Below are 22,288 nucleotides of genomic sequence, written 5' to 3'. Positions count from 1 at the left end.
CGTGGGCTAACATTGTTATGGAAAACTAACCAATCCGGATCAGATATCTTTCACGTGGATTAACCCCCATTCAATGATAATAGTGTCTAGGCAATTTGTGATGGATACACATATTGTACTTCCTTTGTGAGATGAGTTAAAATAAACACAGGTCTCTATCAATTTCTCTGAGCGCCAATGGACTTGCTTTCTGCAGTATCTTACCCTTGCCAAGTACTTGATCTGTGTGTCAGAAGTGATGCAAGCAATGCCGTCCTCACCACCATACTGAACATTCCCCAAGTGGAGCACGCTGGCGATTATGTTCAACAACTCCTACACAGAAAAATACATAGTGTGAGGAGAATGTGAAGGAGGTACAATAAGCGGAGGGAGTAGGTGGCAATCACGGAATATTGGAAAGGAAATTGTGGAGGGAACAGGATATAAATGGGAAGGCAAACTAAAAGTGATAAGATGAAATGTATCATTATGAGCAAACATAGTTTTCCTAAAAAAGCTTGTGCCTTCCAAATTCAAGATACGACATACAATGTCTTCATTAAATCATGTGGATTTGATTTTTACGCCTCCCCAAAAGAGTGGGTGTGCAATCCCCACAAGATTTATGCTCCCACAGTGGAAGGCATACTTTATATTCTTTCTCTCTCTCACTCTTAAATGTTTTTGTTTTTTAGCGGTGACTGTCAGGTCTGGAAGAGAGCCCAGACCCGTGAAACTGTCAGAACTCGCTCACTAAGCACAAGTTCTCACGTAAAAAAGCAAAGAAGAAAAAGCCACACACCGTTTCTGTGGATGACTGAGATATATGTACTGTATTCAAAAAGTCATTCTGTAACATAAGAAGTCTCTTGTGCCTTGCATTACTAAAGCAACTCGACATGGCGTGAAAAGGCCTCACAATAGTTGAAAGCGCTAAATAATATAGTGCCTTGACTGTAAAACAATGTATACATGCTCAAACTTGCCCTTAAATTATGGTCAGCCATACGTTTCTTCAATTGCTAATATTTTGGAGGTGTTGTACCATCCGGTGTTAATAAAAACAAATATCAGTCTTGATTTAGGCAATGTCCTTACCTCAACCTCGTCTTCGTTAAAGCCAATCACAGTTAACGCCTTCCTCACCACCTTCCAATCACTGCGGTCATTGATGGAGCTTACTTTGGGACAGTTGCCCTAGTGATCACACACACGTGCACACTTGTGAATACCACAAAAATATATCAAATTACTGTTTACGGTAATTACATTTCAGACAACCACGTCATAACTTATTTTTTTAAACCTTGTCAGAAGTGTCCACAAACATCCACAAATCAGTTGGGATGGAAATGTGTGACCATGTAAACACTAATGTGCACAAAAACACATCTGAGGTGTTTTTCACTTACTGTTTGTGCATGCGTGTGCCGAGGTAAGGGTTCCATTAGTGTCTGAAGGCACACTGGCCCCCAGAGGAAAGAGGCTGAGAGAAAGCCCATTAAGGCAAACTCCCACTAGGATTCCCTCTCTCACAAACATGCTCGCGCTCAATCCTACACACAATTACTGACCAACTGTTCTTTAAAGCTGAAGCTGTGGTCACAGAATAAAATCTTTGGATTTATTTTTTTGTGAGATATTTCGCATTTAAGTGAGAACAGAAGAAAGTTGTGATTGAATTCTAACTAAATTTGTGTTATCTTACCTGCGGATATGTGTTCCCGCAGCATTTGTGTGTGAATATTTATTATTTGAAGGAAAAACACTCACTCACAAGTAGATGCTAACTTCCTGTTAGCATTTGAATGGGATCCTCAATTAATGCTAGCATTAGCGCTAGGCTAGCGATGCGTTAAAAATGAAGCATGTTTTGGTTTAAATATACAGTGCATGTAATTCTTATTGCCGTGCGTTTAGTTTTACAGTTAACTCCAACTGGGATGTCATTAAACAGCTTAAAGGAAGCTGAGGCACAACAGAATAACATACGCTACACACTTGCTCGTTGCTAATGCTACGCAAGCAAAATGGTGCAATCAGGTTACTTTAACAGCGTCGGAAACTTCGGTTTTCTTTGATTATAACGTTTTAACGGGAAAACAATCGGTCATTTGTTTTGCCCGATGTTTGAAGGGCAATAATCGTCCGATTATAATGTAATTTCACCTCCAAAGTATGCACATCAACTTTATGGAATTTCTCAAAAACTTATCTGCCATCTTTAGAGACATTACAGTCAATTATGGCTAGAAGTATTTGTATTTATATGCAATAGATGTGAAATAAAACAATCAAAACGTGACACCAGTATAGACTTTAACATTCAGGAGGTTTCACAAAAAGGCAAGTGCATCTCTTACTTTGACCAGAAACTGGTACTGCTGAGGATTCCTCTCTAAGCCAAGACGTCTGAGCAGGTCTTCCTCGCCTCCCTCAATCAGCTGATAGAAAATGTGAAAGTTCCTCTCGCCATGGTTCTGGTGAACCACACGGGACTTCTCCAGCAGGTAATTAATGATGTGACCTCCCACCGGCGCACCCTGCCGACGGGACAAAGGCCAGGGACACACGGGAGAGCAGAGTGAGGAGGTACGGGAGGAGAGAGTAAAGCTGGGGTACTAAATTGCATCATGCAGGTCAGGGTATAAATATTGTGGGACCATAAACATGGATGCAGGAGTGGAGGAGTGAAGTGATTACATCATGAAGCATGATATTAGACGCTTACAATCATCAACTAAATGAATTTCACATAGCTGCCGAGCCTAAATGTAAATCAGACCATCCTGCTCACCTTGAAGTCAAACTGGATATCCATGTACTTGCCAAAGCGACTGGAATTGTCATTTCGTAATGTCTTGGCATTGCCAAAAGCCTGAGGGAAGGACACAGAAAGGGTAAAGGAGAAGTGCGCTTTGAGTAAGAGAAGAGGATTGATGCAATTAAAATACAGCGTAAAAAGGCAAAAGTACCATAAAGAAGGAAATTCAAACTACAAGATCCTTGCAGTGTTTTGGACCACAAATTAAAAGCTATAGTAAACACACACATCTTGAGAGCACCTGGACATGACATTCCAACATCAACAAAGAGCTACAATTATCTTACAAACACATCACACACACATAAAAAATAAATTAAAAAAAAGTCAAAACAATTTGTCAACACCACACAAAGAGCTGATTTTAAAGTCGCTTTTTAAATATGCAAGCTCTTCAGCCAACGGCAAAAGAATGTCCTACAAGAACAGTGCTTTACAAAGCTCACTGTCAGTGTGTGGCAAAAATCTTATTAAAAAATAAATAAATGAGCATTTCGGTACGGATAGATATTGGTCATTTTGACAAATATCAGTATCTGCCTTTTTTTGAAAATCTGACAGCCTATAAAAGATATATCTAAAACTATTTTAATCTTAGGGATCAATTTATTTAAAATTTCAGTTAACTTTATAAGAGATGCTGCTGACCCTGAGAACCTTCTGAACCTTTTGTTTTTGTTCGACATTAAAACAAAGTAATGTGAACATGTAAGATTTCAGTTGTTTTTTTTAACTTTGGGAAAAAAATATTTAATGTAGAAAACTATAGAGAGCTATGGTATTTAATTGTTTAAGTTTCCATTCAACTTTTTAAGGCATACTGATAACCTTGGGAGCTCCCTGAACATTTTTTTTTTAATTTAAGATGAAGTCTATTGTCTAAGATAATAATAGTTTGAAAAAATTTGATAAGATAAAAGAGAAAAAAAAAACTTCTACAGCTGAAAAGCCAGCAAATTTGTTCAATAAACATGTTTTAAGACATTACAACAAAGTCAAGATAGGTATTTGCATTTTAAAAAATCTGGATGCCCCAAAAAATGAATATCGGCGTCAAATATTGGTTATCGGCCTCACTTGCCTACTAATAATCGGCATCGGTATCAGCTTTGAAAAACCATATTGGTCTATCTCTAGTATGGATGAAGTGTTTGAAGCAAAAATTTTGCTTCTTTGCCCATTTTGCCGTGGTTTGCGGATGTCAACTTTTCATAGCATTGTGTCACCAGCAGCCAATCTGCATCAAGAATGTACTTACTACGTTGGTGAAATAAAAACAATGCGGGACCAGGAAGTATACAACAAAGCCAGCTTCCAATAGTGGTCGGGAGCAGGCTTGAAATATGGGGAATGAAGAACTTGCCGTATCTGGTGAGTGTACTTTATGCAGCTATTGAATTGTCAACCAAGATAGCATTTAGCAGCCAAAGTAATAACACAACCACTAGTCAAACAGAAAGCTTTTTTTCTGTCAGTAGTGAAGAAGAAGCAGCTCTTATTCTCTGCTCCAAGCAACCCCTGTTTAGTTTCCCTGCAAAAAAACACACGAGACCCGCGGTGCAACCCGATATTTGCTGTTTGCTCCGTTGGGTTAGCATCCCACCTCGAGTACTGGGTTGGACTGCAGAAGGCGGTCTTTGATGGTCTGCACTTGTTCGCTGGCTGGACAGGTCACAGCGTAGTACTGCAAGATTTTCTTGGATGCTTCTGTCTTTCCAGCGCCACTCTCGCCAGAGATTAGGATGCACTGGTCTTTCCGCTCTGTCCTCATAGAACGGTACGAGTTGTCTGCCACTGCATAGCTGGACAAGTGGAGGAAAAGATGAGACGTGTCAAGGTCTTTTCATGGACAGACAACTTAGCATCTGCTTAAACTATTTACTTGGCATTTTCACTGTTAGTATATTCAGATTGGGCATGGTTGGGCAGAAAAGATGTTTGGTCCACTATTGATTGGTCTTGATCTTCAAATAAATAGTTGCTACAAGCTAACAGCAAATCCGTAGCTCAGTATCGTTTCAGCTGTGTTTATATTTACTGAATTATCTTAAACCATTATTATTATTATTATTATTATTATTATTAGGGGTGTGAATTGCCTAGTACCTGGCGATTCGATTCGTATCACGATTCATAGGTCACAATTCGATTCGATACCGATTAATCCCGATGCGAATCTATAAATTGATTATTGCGATTATTATTTGTTTTACTCAAATTTAGAAAATACTAATCAGTAAACTTGTACATGTACACTGTAAGGTTTGTATGAAAATTTATTTATCTGAAAATTCAGGCTTATAACTGAGCCACTGCATTTAAAAAACAGGTTGCAGGTTTCACTTTCCTTTCTTTTCTTTGGTCCTTTCTCGGGTTTCCTGACGGCCTCACGAGTCTGGGTGGAAGTGTTCGGTTTAGGGGAACGGTATGGGATTTATTTATTTTTTTAATAGGTTTTAGGTGAACTAATGAATTTGCACGCACGCACACACGCATATACACATTTTCACCCACATACAAAAAAATAAAAATAAAAATATATATATTTAAAAAAAAGGAGCGCAATGATGATGACATGTCAAATCGGTAAAATTACCAAATGAACCATACTGAGCTCTCCAGGAAAAATAAGTAAATAAATAAATAAAATAAAAAACAGGTTGCAGTCTGTTTCATGTTTGAACAGCACTGAAATAAAAATATTAAGGCTTAATGTTCCATTAATATAACATTCTTCCATGCTTAATGTGTGAATCCTAACCCTAAGTAAGACGTTTTGTTGAATATTCCCATAAAAAAAAATTAAAATCGATTCGGCCGCATATCGTGTAATATCGCGATATATTGCCGAATCGATTTTTTCTAACACCCTTAATTATTATACTACAATATTTTTCTACAAGAATGAGTAAGCTATAGGTACTTTTTATTGTGTTGGTGGACTCAACTATCTTTCAGTCTGGTGTTTTTTGTTAGTTTGACATGGCACGTGAAAGTGAATTATTGCTAAAATATATTAAAAAAATATGTGGAGAGCCAACAAAAATGAATATCGACACTTTGGATGGGGGAACTGTGCTCTAAAAAAAATAACAAGTAATGGAATAATTGATCAGATGAAACACCAAAAAGTGAGGGATACTGGTCTTCCAGATGAAATGTATTGGTATTTAATTTGACCATATCTAACCTTTTGATTTGCAACATTGATTTTGTTTTAGTTCTTTTTGCACAACTTTGTGTTCTCTAACAAAAGACTGAACGACAAAACTCACAACAGCTCCTTGATCGTTGAATGAAAGAACGATACATTTCAAAAGATCTCAGATTTTTTTTATGGTTCAAAAGTTACCAAATCCAGACAATTTCTGTTTTTTTTTGGGGGGGGGGGGGGGGGGCTGCGTGTGTTTGTGTGAACTTGGAAAACCAGTGTAATAAATGACCACCATGATGCATACGGTCCAGCGGTCAAACAGCGGTCCAAGTTACATTATCAGTTGGCAATGTCTTCTTGCTCATACATGATCTGCTTTGATGTGTTTTTTCAGCCTGTTTGGACACATCCTTGACAGCTGAGTAATTGAAAGACGATATCAAGCATCTTGGCCAAGACTGCTTCGGGTTGTATGTACAATATTGTGGAAAGCGGTGTGCCGGGGGTCACATTCAGTTGAGAGGAATTCCCTGTCAAAGGGGCGAACCTCTAGTCGTATCATTTGCTTACATTTCTTTCCACACCTCCCTGACCCCCGTCTTTCTGGCTCTCCATCTCGACGTGACCATTTTTTCCCCTGTCCACTCAGGGGGAGCAAACATTTGCATTAAAGTGATGAAGTCAAAAGCACCACATCAGAAAGCGAGTGAGCTAGTGGGAGAATATTTGGTTGATGTCACCTCAGCCTCCATTAAGAAAATGTTTGTTTAGTAGCTGACCTAATGGTCTCGGGAGAATTTACTGCGAGTTTCCTCAGCATTCCTGTGGCAACTTTTCAAATAAACACTTCGACTTGCAGTCTGGCATCTTCTAAATTCTAAGCATAAATTGAGAGTGCAAAGTGAGCTAATGTTTCAATATTCACAGTCTGACCACATTTGTAGGCAGGTTCAAATGTTATGTAATTTTGGAGGATCATAATAATTAATTTACTATTTTAGAAAGTAGTGGTAACACAAAGGGTAAGAAGCCACGTGCCGCTTCGAACTTCAAAACGTTGAATGTCGGGATTGTCACAAATTTTTGAAGGGATTTCAGTACCACAAAAAAACAAAAAACAAAACTTACATATGTGGTGAGACCTCATAGAAGTTGACCCCACGGTATCGCTCCATGTGGTTCTTGGTGTAGATCTCCAGGTCTTTATATGGGTTAACAGACACCAGCACTGAGCCAATGTAAGTCTGAAAGACAAGATATAGTCACATACAGTTTAACTCATTCACTACCAGCCTTTTTCCTTTTTTCTTTTTTAAATACGTTTATGGTACCATGATAATATTTAAATCAGAGCGTATGTATACGTTTTTGGGAGCAAATTAGTTAAATACACATTCAAGTAGGGCTGCTCGATTTTGTAAAAAATTATAATCACGATTAATTTGTAATTGAGATCATGACTATTCAAATTATTTATTTTTTGGGTACAAAACAAGAAAATATTTAAGCATTTAAGACTATTAAGACCAATTAAAAATATTATTATACGCTCCTTTTGAACCAAAAATAATTTATAATAATATATATCTATAATAATATATATTTATTTGTTTATGTTGGCAAAAACTTGAAGTTGGAGTGGAGCATGTGCTCTGTGCAGTGGAACGATCACTTAGTTTTTGGTACAAAACAAGAAAATGTTTAAATGTAAGAAACAACAAAATATTAAGACAAATAAAATTATTTGAATTAGGCACGTTCATGTAGGATGAAACAAAATGTATTAAATTAGTTATTTAAAATTTTTAAAAAGCTGCAAATGTGTAAATGTAAACAACTCAAAAATTTGTATTAATAATCTTTTTTTTACGATTATGATGATTTTGTAATTGTGGAGTGTAATAATTTAAATTGTAATTGAATTTTGATTAATTGTACAGCCCTACATTCAAGTACAGTTGATATAAACATCAGTACAAGAGAACTTTAGATCTAGAAGTAGCATTTGAATATTTTATCTTAACAACCTTGATTGATTTTGATGGTGTAATGATGCTTGTCATGGTGGAGACATTGTGGAGGAGGTTGGTATTACAGTAGCTTATTTACAAAGCAATTTTAGATGAATATACTAATGAGAGCAATAAAAAAAGTGAGAAAAAAATAGGACAAAAAATTGCCAACAAAATAACCAGATATGGTTCTGTACTGTCCTCAGCAACAAAACACAATTACAGTAAATGGATGATGTCCACGTCATGTGTCACAGACGACCTTAGTAGCTCAGTATTATATTATATATGAAAGTGGAGGTATATTTATACACCAACCTAAAAAAAAATGTTACCCCATTTGCCTCTTCCTACAAAGACAGTCCCGACATTCAACATTTGAAGGCTACGAATAGTGTGCAATTAACTAATTTGGAGGATTCAAGGGTGCCTTCCATTTTTTTTTATTTTTTATTTTATAACTGGTGTAGAGGCATAAACACTTAGACCTTGTTTTGAACATTCTTTCACTTGATACGATTACATAGAGAGGTTGCTGACTAGGGATAGACCAATTATCAGCCGGGCCGATTATTGGTTCCGATATTTGGCATTTTGACAACTGGCATCGGCCTTTTTGCGAATCTGAAGGCTGATAAAGCTGGCATGTATCTCACTGAGCGGTGAATGCTTGCGAACATAGCAAATTTAGGGTTTTAATTAGGATTTGTAGGATGTGCACAGACAGTTTTTACTTGTTGCAAAAACATTTAGAACATATTCAGACAATTTTTCCACCGTCTGCGAAGATCTTCTGAAATCTCTTACGAACCCTGACGAAAACCACCAAATTAGCTACACTCGCATGCATTTGTCACTCAGTGAGATACAGGGAACCTTTCATTTATGGTTTTATTTAAATTTCCACTTGTGATGCTGATACTGGGAACTCCCTGCACTTTTTATTTTTTTAATTAAATAAATAATAAAATTAAGAAATGATGTTGACATTTTGGAAAACTTTATTTACAGGAGAAAACTTTAGGGAACAATTTACTTGCTGAGTTATTAATTTAGCTTAACACATGCTGATGACCCTGGAAGCTCCCTGCAATTTAAAAAAAAAACTTTTTTTTTTTTTTAAACAAAGCTGTCAATTCTTTATATGTTTAAAATTAGTAGAAAAAGTAAATGTGTAGAAGTTTGACACTAATATTTTCTCTTTTACGGCAAATGTATATTGGCTTGAAATATCGGGTGTTGGCCTCGACTACTAATAATTGGTATCGTATTGGCCTTGAAAAAAAACATACCTGTCAATTATTATTACTGAGCACAAACACATTTAGTTATCTTTCACTCACTTTCTAGTTTTAACTTGTCACTTAAGTGGTTTCCACTTACATAGATGAGGTTCTCTTTGAAGCGTTTGCGAAGGTTCTCGATAAACGCAGCCTCGCTCGTGTAGTTCTCCAGCAGGACAAAGTCCTGCACACCCACTCGGTCTCTTGCTGTCAGGGCCGACTCCATCATAGCCCGCACCCCGTCAGTACCCACCACCTAGAGGAGGACAGAGAGGGATAAGGCAGGGTTGACCGACTGAATCCAATCACCAAAGCTGTGTAACACATCATCACTTATAGTACAATATGTCTATTCCAAGAGAGGAGACATGAAGAGAAGAATGTCAAGCATATATAAACTACCAGAATTCAAGTTTTGAAAACAAAATGACTCTCAAACACTCGCATTTTGTCCAACAAAGCCTAAATCACAAATTTAATCACAAGTAGCACCTATGTACTAAATTTGAACCAACAAAAAAACAAACATTTTTTTTAGTATTGATACAGTGCAGAGGAAGCATAAACACTTGAAGATGTAATAACGTGACATGACATTAAAATATATTTTCAAAACGTTTGTCAGTGTTTTTTTTTTTAAATTAAATTTAAATATGTAAAGATTCACATTTAAGGGAAGCACCCTGTGGCTTGAGGTAAAATTTTCAGTTTGTACTTCCTCTGGTGTTTTGGCGAGGAGCCTTTTAAGTAAAAGTTGTTGCTAACCCAGCTGCAATAAATAAACCATTTAATGAAAATAAAAAAGAGGATAAAATCAATCAAGATACAAAAATTACGTTAGAATGAAACACTTACATGTTTAAGGTCATCAACACGTCTATCCAAGAGGCCATATTTTAAAATGGAAGCTTGTGTTTTACTCATAATTTTACAAAAGCTGTCCACATCCATGTTTAGCGCGTAGCAGACAGGACCAAAGTGAACAGCACACATTCACACATACGATGTAGAGCAGGTGTTGTTGTGACAAGTGGTACATTCGTTGTTGTTGTCCCATAGGGGAGAGCCCAGAGACAAGAGGAAGAGAAAGTGTGAGGGCGGAGAGATCTTATTCATTACAACTGCAGGGTGTAGAGAATTAAATTGAGGATAACTGCTAACAATTAAGTTTAGCTAGCACTTTCCCTCTTCTGAAATTTTACAAAAAGAAATAATCAGAAATAGGGATATAAGAGTTTAGAACGTTTCCTTATAGTCTGGTTTTATTTAGATTGAAATTCATTTAGTTTTAATTCGTTTTTAGAGCATGTTTATTTTTATATTTGCCAAGTGCAAGATAAAAAGAAAAGTCACGAAGTATTGTGGAATAAAGCAAACTGCAATTCGCAAACGACTGTTCGACCTTCCTTCTTCCGTATGGATGTATAGCAATACCAAAATAAATACTGCTACCATAATCATTTTTAAAAACACTTTTGTTTTATTTCGTTAATGAAAATGTTTTTTCTATTTTAGTTTTAGCTACTTTGTTAGTTTTCAGTAACTTTAACAACCTTGTTCAGATAAAGCCTAACATTTATTTATTTTTTTTAAATCACATTTGTCACCCTTTTGCAGATATGCAACACCTTGACCCGATTTCACACAAGTATGTATGATTACGTTTGATCCTGCGTTTCAAAAGAGGATGTTGGTGCCCCATGGTGCTTCATAGCATGGTGGGAGCCACAGGATGCAACTTAACGTTAGCGCTACAGCATAAAATGACCAGTTAGCCTGGCCTGCTATTTTTATGAGCTTCAATAAAGCACACACTAGCACTTCTCAAAAAGTTCTAAATGACAGTGTGCCTTCTTGAGCAGACTCACACAATTTTCTATTTAGACATTGTTGGTTTGGCTAGCCTAGTCATCAAAGCAATTTATGTTCACATTTAATAAGCTCATATTAGAATGTGTAGTAAAAACTGTTTTATAGCTGTGATAAAATACTGTCACAATGTCACTGTAACTTCTAATCATCAGATAGTCTGTGTTGCATGAATGTATGTTAAGGTCACATGTGTAATAACTGCTTGTTTGTTTCTCAATGGGATCCCTTGTGCTCTGCTGTCCTATTGTTTTTTGACACAACACATCTCTTTGGAACACAAAGTTTCCGCAGCTGTGTGTGTGTTTATGTGTCATAATAATATGGCATACAGTGTGAACAAAAGACTTGGGATACAATTTTTTTGCCTCGTCAGCTGGGAAAGGCTCCAGCTTCCACATGATCCTGAACACGATAAACAGGAGAAAATGGATGGATTGTTGGGCATTCGGCCAAATGTACCAATCAATTAATCAGTTTATCAATATTGGTTATAGAAGACAGTAGTTGCAACGTGCCAGGTATAAACAGGCTGTGAGCGTGCCATAAATATTATTTCCTTCAGTGTTGTCATGAGTAGAATAATGCATTTTGGACTTCCGTCTTCTTGTTCTCAGAAGCGTAGGATTTTCTAACGTGTGCGTAACTTGTGTCAGGAACTAAGCACATGGGCTAATGGTTAGCCCGTGTGTTTAACTCATTCACTCCCAGCCATTTTCACTGAAGCAACCCCCTTCGCTCCCGGCTGTTTTACTGGATTTTGACTGATTTTGCAAGGCCCATAGAATATTGTGTTTTATTACTATAAAATCATGGAACCTACCAAAAGAAAGATTAGAGTCTCTTCTTTCATCAGGAAAAAGTTTTATCATTATTCACAAACCTGTTCAAATAGAGCTTGCTGCAACATGGCCCTGGTTGATCTCTTACTCTCTGCCGCCACCTGCTAGCCGTTTTTTGTAATAACTACCATTGCTTTAAGCGACCTCTTCAGGTCAAAAGCTGCATCAAAGCCTTCTGTATGCTCTAGCATAATTATTTATTTTATTTTATTTTTTAAACGTATAAACACGTTTTTGGGACCACGGCAATATTTAAAATAGAACGTTTTGGGGAACAAAGGAATTAAAGCAACACTAAGGAACTTTCAGTTTACGTTAATTATGGCAACGCCATATGGACAAAAGTGGTATTGTTATGTCTGAAGGAAGACCACAATTTCTATGAGGACCAGCACATTGCATTGTTTTTTTTAGCTCACTCCAGCGAGTGAAATTCGGGCCAATGTTGATCCCTTGACTGTCCTTTCATCCGGGGTAGCTTTTGACGTATGCCATAAAGCAGTCAGCACATTTGTATTTTTTTGTGTGGCAGTGTTCCTACCATCCTCCTCAAAGTTGCTTAGTGCCAGTAAAAATGATAAGGACCCCCTCAGGCCATGGCAAAGGTACCATTCAACTAGTTTTAAGTCAATGTTTCATCAGAAGAGTTATGAAAATATTTTATTAAGGTTGCAAAGTTCCTTAGTTCCTAGTTGGTTTAATTATTCACTTTTCATCTAAATCAATCCATTTATTAGATTAATTAAAAATAAAAATAAATACGTTAAAAAATATATTTCTACATTTTTGGGGGGAGATCCAAAGGGAGCCAAAGAAGAGGGACTAAATGGCCACGTGTGGCTCCAGAGCCGCAGGTTTCAGACCACTGGGCTAACCTGTTTGACTGATTGATGACTTGATGCGTCCCAATAATTGTGCCCACGTGTAGTCAGTGTGCTGGACAACCATTCCCCTCTCCAAGTAACAATACTATTCTTAAAGATGGAAAATCCTAGAGAATTGCGCATGCACAACTGCTGATTTATTTTCATTAATTAACAACAATTTAATGTGTTTTTTGCTTTTCATTGAAAAACCAAATCAGTCATATTCTTATTGTAAATTCCTTTTTGAGGATAAATAAAGGATCATCTTGTAACTCTCCTATGGCGGTAGTGGAAATAGAGAGTGCCGGTACATATTCATAGTCTGGCCCTTTAGTGGGTATGGATAAAACATCTGTGTCCCGTGTCTGTGTCCAACCTTGGTCTACGCTCTACAGCTACGCTCACTGTAACAGTGGAAGCGCTAAAATACTGTACACACAATTTACCATTTGTTCTTCTTCTCTCATGGACTAAAATGAGCGAGTGCTCCATCAACGTTTTGTTTGCCGACACTTTTGACCAAAAGCTTGTACGCTGACGCGTCTCCCTTGCTCGTTTACACAAAGCTGACACTGTTATCAAAGCATAGCATGACATTTAGCCAGCTAAATTTTTTACCTGCATGCAATCACACAAAAACTGCAGCCTATATACGTTTGTCACTCGTTTGTCCAATACATTACAGTACATAGAGTACGCTTGTCTTCAAAACAAAGTGAATGCAGGAGGTGTGCACAAAAGCAGAAGTATGTGATTTAAAGGTCAGTTCATGTCAGTACAACACATCCACATGTGTCTTTCTTGCATAGAGCAGCTGATTTATGGGGTAAAATGTGTCTCTTAACTGTCCCAAAAAATAATAAAATAAAATAAAATACATCATTACCAGCTCATAATAGATCATTTGAGCCACACCTTGCCAAGAAAGGTGCAAGAACAACAATATACTATGTTAAGATGAGGTCATGACTTTTCTGTTATTCAAACACACTCTCGCTTCAATATCGCCCCTCTCGCTGTTACTTCATAGTTTCCAATACCCCTTTCCGTGTTTGGCTTTCCTGACCAAAATGCTGCACAAAATACCTCCACCCGTTTGCAGACACACAAACACAAAATCTCAGGAACACACCAAGTGTGTGCCTTCCTGGTTCTTACATGTCATACTTTCCGAATGCTGTGTAGCAAACAAAGTAGCTGGAGACAGGTTAGAACTTAGAAGGCGCAAAGAGGTAGAGGCCTACTTTCGTAATTTAGTACTCTGCATTATGATTTATACAACACTCCTTTTAGAGGGAAGAGGTTTGCTTGTTTTTTAAGACCGTGCGTGCATTTACTCGCTCACATCACATAAATGTATATTTAATTGCATGGTTGCCTTATGTAACTCAGGTGCAACCCTAGTGAGCATAAGTTGTTCAGAAAGTACATGGATGGATGGAATATTGATCTAACTAGGGCTGGGCACTAAATCGAATCCATTCGACTAATTTATCATTTTAAAAATCTAATCGTTGAAAATTTGCTAATTCATGAAATCGAGGTGCATAGAAATGAACACACTCTTGTCTTCTGCATTATTAAAAGCTGTTGTTTTTAAGTTATGTTATAGCCAAATGTGAGTTGTAATTTTGCACAAGTGACAGAATACTGAATGGGTGGTTAACAATAGTTACTCACTACTTAATTGTGGCATTTAAGCAAGTTATATACATGATATCAATATTATAATTTTTTTGCACAAGCTAGTTAAGTTTAATTTCAAATCACTATACATGATTGTTGGCTGAACATTTTGCAGAGGATTTATTTTTGAATAAGTGAAATCTTTAAATAAATGTTTGCTGGGTTTATTACTTTTTTTGGCCATATTGCACAGCCCTAGATCACCAAAACAGGTAACGAAAACCTTTAAAAAAACATAGCATCAACCTGTGCCTGTGGACATATATGTGGTGATATGGGCAAAACAATGTTATCAAACCAATGCGACACTCTCGACTTGACTGCCTCGTGACCTTCATAATTTATCCTCGCTGGAAGCAGGACAAGTAGCCACTCAGTCATCCACATGGCTAAAGACGGTCGATTCATGGCTCAACAGCGTACCATCTACGGCTGGCATAACTTTGAAAAAGTCCACTCTTTCAGGCATCTCTGACATCATACGTCTAAACCAATCATCAAAACAAATCGAAATAATAAATGAAGGACGTGGTCAATGTATCACAGTATAGGCCTTCATGGCTAGCTCCTTATCAGTCAGAAACTGGCTTTTGATGTCGACATAAAGATATTGAAAATCTAAGCAGCTAACTGTAGCGGAATTTTGCCCAATTCTCCGCCCTGTGAGAGCATAGACTTGGCACTAAATTGAATCAAGTTCACACTCTCCAATTTCACGCTCTCAGTTTCACAACCCCGGTCCTACACTTCTGGATCTTGGGTTTATTTCCAACTGGGCTGTGACAGCTTGGTCGAAAGACCAAAGGTGCTGCAGCGATGTTTAGATGTCAAAGACTAAAAACCCCCCCAAAAAAAAACACACACAAAAAATTAATGTTTGATTTATTATTATTATTAATATATATATATATATATATATATGCCTATATATATATATATATATATATATGCCTATATATATATATATATATGCCTATATATATATATATATATGCCTATATATATATATATATATGCCTATATATATATATATGCCTATATATATATATATATATATATATATATATATATATATATATATATATATATATATATATATATATATAGGCAGCACGGTGGCTGACTGGTTAGCACGTCCGCCTCCCAGTGCAGAGGACGTGAGATCGAGTCCGGGCTTCGGCCTACCTGGGTGGAGTTTGCATGTTCTCCCCGTGCTTGCGTGGGTTTTCACCGGGTACTCCGGTTTCCTCCCACATTCCAAAGACATGCATGGCAGGTTAATTGAACACTCCAAATTGTCCCTAGGTGTGATTGTGAGTGTGGTTGTTCGTCTCTGTGTGCCCTGCGATTGGCTGGCAACCAGTTCAGGATGTACCCCGCCTACTGCCCGAAGCCAGCTGGGATAGGCTCCAGCACCCCCGCGACCCTTGTGAGGAAAAGCGGCCAAGAAAATGGATGGATGGATATATATATACAGTATATATATACAGTATATATATATATATAAATAATTGCAGTGAGTTGAATGGACTGTGGAAAGTAGTCCTACAGGTGGTAGACGCGGGTCGCTGAAGAGAACACCGCTAGCCTGAGGATCAACGTGTGGGCCAACTCGTGACAACATACCATGCACAGAATATTCTTCATCCTACAGCGAAAAGATGACTTCACCACATAGCCTGAATGAATCAAGTCATTATTTGGCAGAATTATGTCAGCTCCAGGTCTGACAGTCAATATACTGTTAGCATAAAAACCTCCAATAGTTAGTGTATTTGTGCCTTTTGTGATGTCTTTTTTTGTGCATGTTTGTCACTGTTCTTCAGAGCTTCAAAAATATTTTGTAGCCTATTTCAAGTTGTCTGACAGGTATCATGCAATTGATTTCTTGATTCAACAAATCTGGTGGTAATCAGGCCAGGGTGTGGCAGAAGAAATTGAACTCAGTCAGTTCTCTAAAAAACGGTGGTCAATCACAGTTAATGAAGAAAGATGGGATTGGCTTTTTTCTCTCCCCCCCTAAATAGATTAAATAATTTACCAACTTTAATTTGTATTCATTTTTGTTGTCTTAGTGAGATCATAACATTGGCGTAATGTTCAGGAACATTTAAACGTGATAAATTGGTGTTGAAAAAAATCTGAAATCAGGATGAGGCCAAAAATTGTTCATAGAGCTGTGGGGCAATTTCCCTGACTACTACTATGAATTAAAAACATGCACACATGGGGACTTGCCACCTTTTCTAGCCCATCATTAAAATGTTCAATGAATCATTAAGAGAAATTAAGAATTGAGAAACTCAATTAACTTACCCTTCCCCAACGGTACTCCATAGATATTCAGCTTGAACTTTTCGTATAATTACATTCGTATTCCATCTAGTTGACAAACCATTCTGAAGCCAGCTTGTCGTTTTCCAAGCAGAGGGGAAATTAAGTTGGGAGGGAGTTGCGGAAGAGCGGATTGCATAAAGACTAGTAGACATAAACTAACTACTGTATTGCTCTTAAGTCAGCGGGCCAACAGGAAGTAACTGTATCAGGAATCTCTCAGTGCATTGCACCATCCTGACAAATTGAACAAGAATCCATCTTCAACATGCATAAAGCTTGAGAAGCAGAGAAGTTTTGGGAAAGTGATCCTTGCAGAAGCATGTGCAGCTGAGAGTGAATGTCAGCATAAATAAACAGGAGACAAAACTTGCAGCACTGACACACCAACACACTTCTTTCATTAACATACTTGCTTCCACTCTCGGTGACTGCAAAAAGAATGTTGCCTGGCCACACAACGCCACCATGTGACTGCCTCGCCCGGTGGGTGGTGCCACACAAACGCACTGTGATGTAAACACGCCTTCTCATCAAGCACAAAAAACGCATGCACAACATCGACAAAGCAAAAACAACATGAACGTGACACAGAGTAAGAATGAGATTGATGTAAGAGAAGTTAAGAGAAAGAGATGTGAGCAACTGTGCATCACCGTAGTATAAACAAGGTGTCTTTTTAACCTCTCTCTCACCTGACACACAAGTTCAAGAGCACTCGGCCAAGGGCGTTATGTAATTAGTGTACAACACAATTGAAAGTGATCCTCACTAATAAAGCCATCAGTTTCCTCTTTTACATAATTAACTACATCCTACAAGTCTCACCAATTTATATAAACAGATACTCTACATGCCTTCTTAAAATAATCACCTAAGTCATTTTTTTTGTATTATTTGTATCATGAGGAGATGGTTTAGGCAAAAAAAAAAAAAACTTAGGCAATTATTTTAAAAGAGAGTGACTTACCTTCAGTGCTTTAAAAATACAATTCCATACATGAGCATCCATGTCACAAAAATTCACAAAGTGCCCCTTTAAAAAGACCGACTCACATCTTTTGCTCAACAGAAACCTTACCAAAGTTCTGTACTTCATTGTTCCTGCTATTGAGTGATCCGGACGACGTTCCAGGCTCCTCCAATCTGGCAGTCCAGCTGTAAGTCCGAGTTCAGCAACGCGTCACGGCCACCATTCAGCGCAGTTTGTTTTTAGAAGTGCTCCCCTTCGTCCTGAGAACCAGCTGCCATTGCTTCTCCTCTTACTGCTTCTGATACACGCTGTCTCGCTGCTCGCTTATTCACCCATTTTCCTTTCCCTACCTCCCTCCCTCCAGAGGAAATAGTCGCTGTGTTGGGTGACATATAACGCCACTCCACTCCCTTCCCGCAGTTTGCTTAATCGTCCCCCACCCCGCTCACCCTTTCCTCTCCCCCTCAACTTGGCCATCATACGCCAGGATGGAAAACTTTCCATCGTTCCTTCAACTATTACTCTCTTTTTTCGCTATCATCTTGTAAGAAGCACATCCAAGATTATTAGCATAAGATCATTAAAGAGAATGGAATTTCCCTAAACACACACACACACACAGGCACATCAAAGGCCCCCAGCATGTAAAGCATCTGCTTGTTAACACTAATAACAACTGACATTTTACAGCCAATGAGCATGTGTTTCTGAGAACATGGAGGATGACAAGGGTTCACTACAGTAGTTTGGCCAACGCACACACACTGGGGTGGCAGGGAGGGGTATTTATGTTTGATGATGATGATGTGCAATATACAGTATATGGCTCCATGCAAAAATTGACAAGTGTCATTCAACAGCTTGGCCATGAAGTACTGACTCCATGAAGTAAAATGCACTTTAATCACTCTTTGTGGGGGCTAGTGTACATTTCTCAGTTTGCATCTCGCACTTTTTTAGACTCAGGGCACTGCTAAATGTGCTCCGCCCCTAACTGTCTGGTAACATAATCAGTACTTTCCATTGGACCAGCAGTATGCCGGGGCAATATAACAGTCACGTTCATTGCACGAGACAAAAAAATAAGGAGTCAAGTGTGCTGTTAGACTTGATTTTTGGGGTAGAATTACATAGTCATGTCCGGGAACCATTTTAATTTGTACATAAATGTACAATAACGCATTTGAAGCTAAACAGCAAATGCATTACATGGAGTATATCATCAGGACTCCAGACTAACTTTTTTTAATGCTAGAGCATACAGAAGGCTTTGATGCAACCTCTGAACTGAAGAGAACGGTTGAAGCAATGGTAGTTATTACAAAAAACGCCGAGCAGGTGGCAACAGAGTATAAGAGAGCAACCAGGGCAATGTTGCAAAAAGCTGTTTTAAACAGATTTGTAAATAATGATGAAACGTATCTATATTCTAATGCAGATTGCTGCAAAACAGAAACAGAAGGAAATATACGTTTTTTCCTGATGAAAGAAGAGACTAGGGGTGCACCAATCACAATTTTCTGGCCGATCGCCGATCTCCAATCTTTTAAAAAGTCTGACCTGCCAATCCCGATTTTTGCCGATCTCGATTTTTTCCATAACAAGCAGCATACACCTTCAGAGTTCCAATCTTATTTTATTGGAAAACATTGAACAATATCTGTGAAATAATACAAACGGTTTGTTTTAACTGCAAATTAAGTAGTTCTCTGAAATAAAAATGAAAAGCCTATTAGTCATCTCAGCAGAAGAGAACAGTGGATGACTTTCAGACCTCTGAAGAGGGAGATGAGATCGGTGGAAAAGATCGGTTTATATTTAAGGGATCGGCCAATCACCGATCCCCCAAAACTAAGGAAATCGGGGCCGATAGAAGAGACTCTAATCTTTCTTTAGGTAGGTTCCATGTTTTATAGCAATAGAACACAATATTCTGTGGGCCTTGCAAAATCAGTCAAAATCTAGTAAAACAGCCAGGAGTGAAGGGGGTTGCTTCAGTGAAAATAGGCACACAAGCAGAACATTCACACACTGTAAATCGACCTAGTTTAAATTAATTTTAAAAAATTACAAGTAAAATAAGTGTCAAACAACATGAGTAGAGATAGACCGATATGTTTTTTTCAGGGCCGACACTAATACCAATTATCAGTAATCAAGGACGGCAATAACCGATATTTGTAGCTGATATTTATTTTCACTGAAAGAGAAAATATTAAAATCAACATTTAAAACAAACAAACTCCAGCTCTTAAATTTGTTGAATTTTTAAGCATGTTTATTGAACAACTTTGAGAATTCATAAGATTTTTCTTTTTTTTTTATAAAAAGTTCAGGTATCTCAGGGGCAGTAGCATGTCTTTAAAAGTGAAATAAAATCTTAAACAAGTACATAGCACACTTTCTACAGTAAATAAAGTTTTCCAAAATGTCAAAATATCTTAATTTTCACTTATCTTAGTTTTCATTTCAAACAGAAAGAGGCATATTTTATAACGTTAACTGAAAATTGAAATAAATAGTTCCCTGAAGTTAACAATTTTTTTATATTGATCTATTATCGGCCGTATGATTCTTCAAAATGGCCGATGCCGATATTTGTATAATGCTGAATATTGGTGCAGATAATCGATCTATTTTTTTAAAAATTATTCTTATCATGTCCGTTTCTTAGCAGGAGTTTTCGCTTCTATGTCGTGAAAAGAACATTTGCTGCCGTGTGTAAATGCTACCCGCTTTAGTTTCAACAGCCTTAAAACATACTTTGCAGCGGACTGTTTGTTGCTCATTGTCCGACCTCACAAACCTGAACCAATTCCGAATGACTGACAAAAATATATTTCTGTTAAATTAGCTCCTGTCTGGTCGCTGCCCTCTCGTCGGTTTTAACAGTAGAAAACCAGCTCTTCAGCAACAACAACCACAAAATTGAAATGGCTTAATTACAGGCTGCATAACGCGTGCAAAATTCACTCACACCATCTCGACTTTTAGGACCAAAATATAAAAATGTGATCATTTAGAGGCAGTCTGGAGCCCTGATTTTAACGATGCATTACGAAGACAATTCATTGTTGAAAACTGCTGAAAGCGGCAGATTCAAAGGTCTGTCAAGTGGCAACAGGAAAGACACATTTTATAGGCCTCATTAGGATGACTCTCCTTCCTGGGGATCTAAGAGAATAGGCCTGTAAATATAATTCAACCAGTACAGTACATGTTAATGCTGCATCAAGCTAAAATCTCACCTGTCTTTAGTTTAGGTTCCTAATGTGGTAAGACAAATGCAGTGATAACTAGACTAAGTGCAATTTCTGGAGAAATGGCATGGGAATGCTGAAAGCTGAATGATAATATTTGAATGCATGTGGCATGCCGATGAAGTACATTGAGAGAGAAATTATGACCTCCTGGTTACTGGACAATGTACTTTAACAACTGTGCCACTGAGCAGCATCAGACACCTGATAATGATGTGTATGGAAGTGGGCGTGGAAAGTGGTACTTGTTGGAAAAAGTTCAATGTCTGTGTGTGTGTGTGTGTGTGTGTGTGTGCGTGCGTGTGAGAAAGAGAGAGACAGACAGAAAAAGAGAGAAAGAGACAGAGAGAGAAAATAAGGATCGTCCAGAAAAGCAAAAGCCATGTTTCAACAGAAAAATTGTCCAGATTTAATCATATTTAACCCAAACCTGTTCACTGAATTAGAAATACCGACAAATATAGAGTACTGCAGTTATAACATTCACATTTAATCATAGAGCAACACACACACACACACACGCACACACACACACACGCTCACGCACGCAGAAACTTAAAATGAACAACACTTTGCTTTCCACACTGCACTCTTGTGGCTGAAAGAGGACCTGAAAGTGTTTGCTGATGCCTGAATTTGATGTTTTTCTGTGCCCAGAAGGAGCAAAGAAAAACAAACTTTAAACGCAGCTCGACTACCTCCGAGTGAGATATTGAAATGTGCGCGCACACATCTCTCCCCCTCTCCCCCTCTCCCCCCCTTCTCTCTCTCTCTCTCTCTCGCTCTCTCTCCCTCCCCCCCCCCCCCCACTCCCAGTATAATCAGAAACTCCGCGGCAGAAGTTGGAGTAATGTATTCCAGACTCACGCTTGCTCTCACCACAGTTATACACACCGTGGACAGACAGCAGGGAACAGGCAAAAAAGATACAAGTCGAGATAGGTGATTCCCAGCTGTACAACACATCTTGTTAACCCAAAACATTCACATTTGCTACTGGCTGTGGCCCACATCAATTTTCAGCACGTTAACAGAAAGCAAAGTGTGGTGTCTGTGCTTGTGTGAGTGTTCTACAGACTAAAATTGAGTGTATATATTTGTGCTGAGTTGGAAGGAGGAGGAGCTTGACCACCAATATTTTGCTCAGCTGTCAGAGTGTTTAACTCTTCCTTCTCCACTTTCTGGAGCCTGACTTCATTAGTG

General features: G+C 38.0%; 1 protein-coding gene across 3 annotated transcripts in view; it reads right to left on the bottom strand.

Annotated features, from left to right (window-relative positions):
* LOC144052095 (unconventional myosin-Ic-like) overlaps window positions 1-22,288 on the bottom strand; it is a 66,137-nt gene that overhangs the window by 16,174 nt on the left and 27,675 nt on the right. For 2 of the 3 annotated variants that reach the window (XM_077565913.1, XM_077565915.1), the window contains 7 exons: window positions 9,356-9,511; window positions 7,089-7,204; window positions 4,410-4,608; window positions 2,780-2,860; window positions 2,346-2,603; window positions 1,081-1,179; window positions 205-315 (listed from right to left, as the gene is read on the bottom strand). In XM_077565913.1, coding sequence (XP_077422039.1) covers window positions 205-315; window positions 1,081-1,179; window positions 2,346-2,603; window positions 2,780-2,860; window positions 4,410-4,608; window positions 7,089-7,204; window positions 9,356-9,511 — 1,020 coding nt within the window. The remainder of the gene's footprint in view (window positions 1-204; window positions 316-1,080; window positions 1,180-2,345; window positions 2,604-2,779; window positions 2,861-4,409; window positions 4,609-7,088; window positions 7,205-9,355; window positions 9,512-22,288) is intronic. The other variant, XM_077565914.1, reaches the window with a different exon arrangement.

This window comes from Vanacampus margaritifer, chromosome 5 (genome assembly GCF_051991255.1).
Source record: "Vanacampus margaritifer isolate UIUO_Vmar chromosome 5, RoL_Vmar_1.0, whole genome shotgun sequence".
NCBI classification, from domain to species: domain Eukaryota; kingdom Metazoa; phylum Chordata; class Actinopteri; order Syngnathiformes; family Syngnathidae; genus Vanacampus; species Vanacampus margaritifer.
Note: the sequence above shows the minus strand (reverse complement) of the source record. Positions and strands in the feature narration are given on the sequence as shown.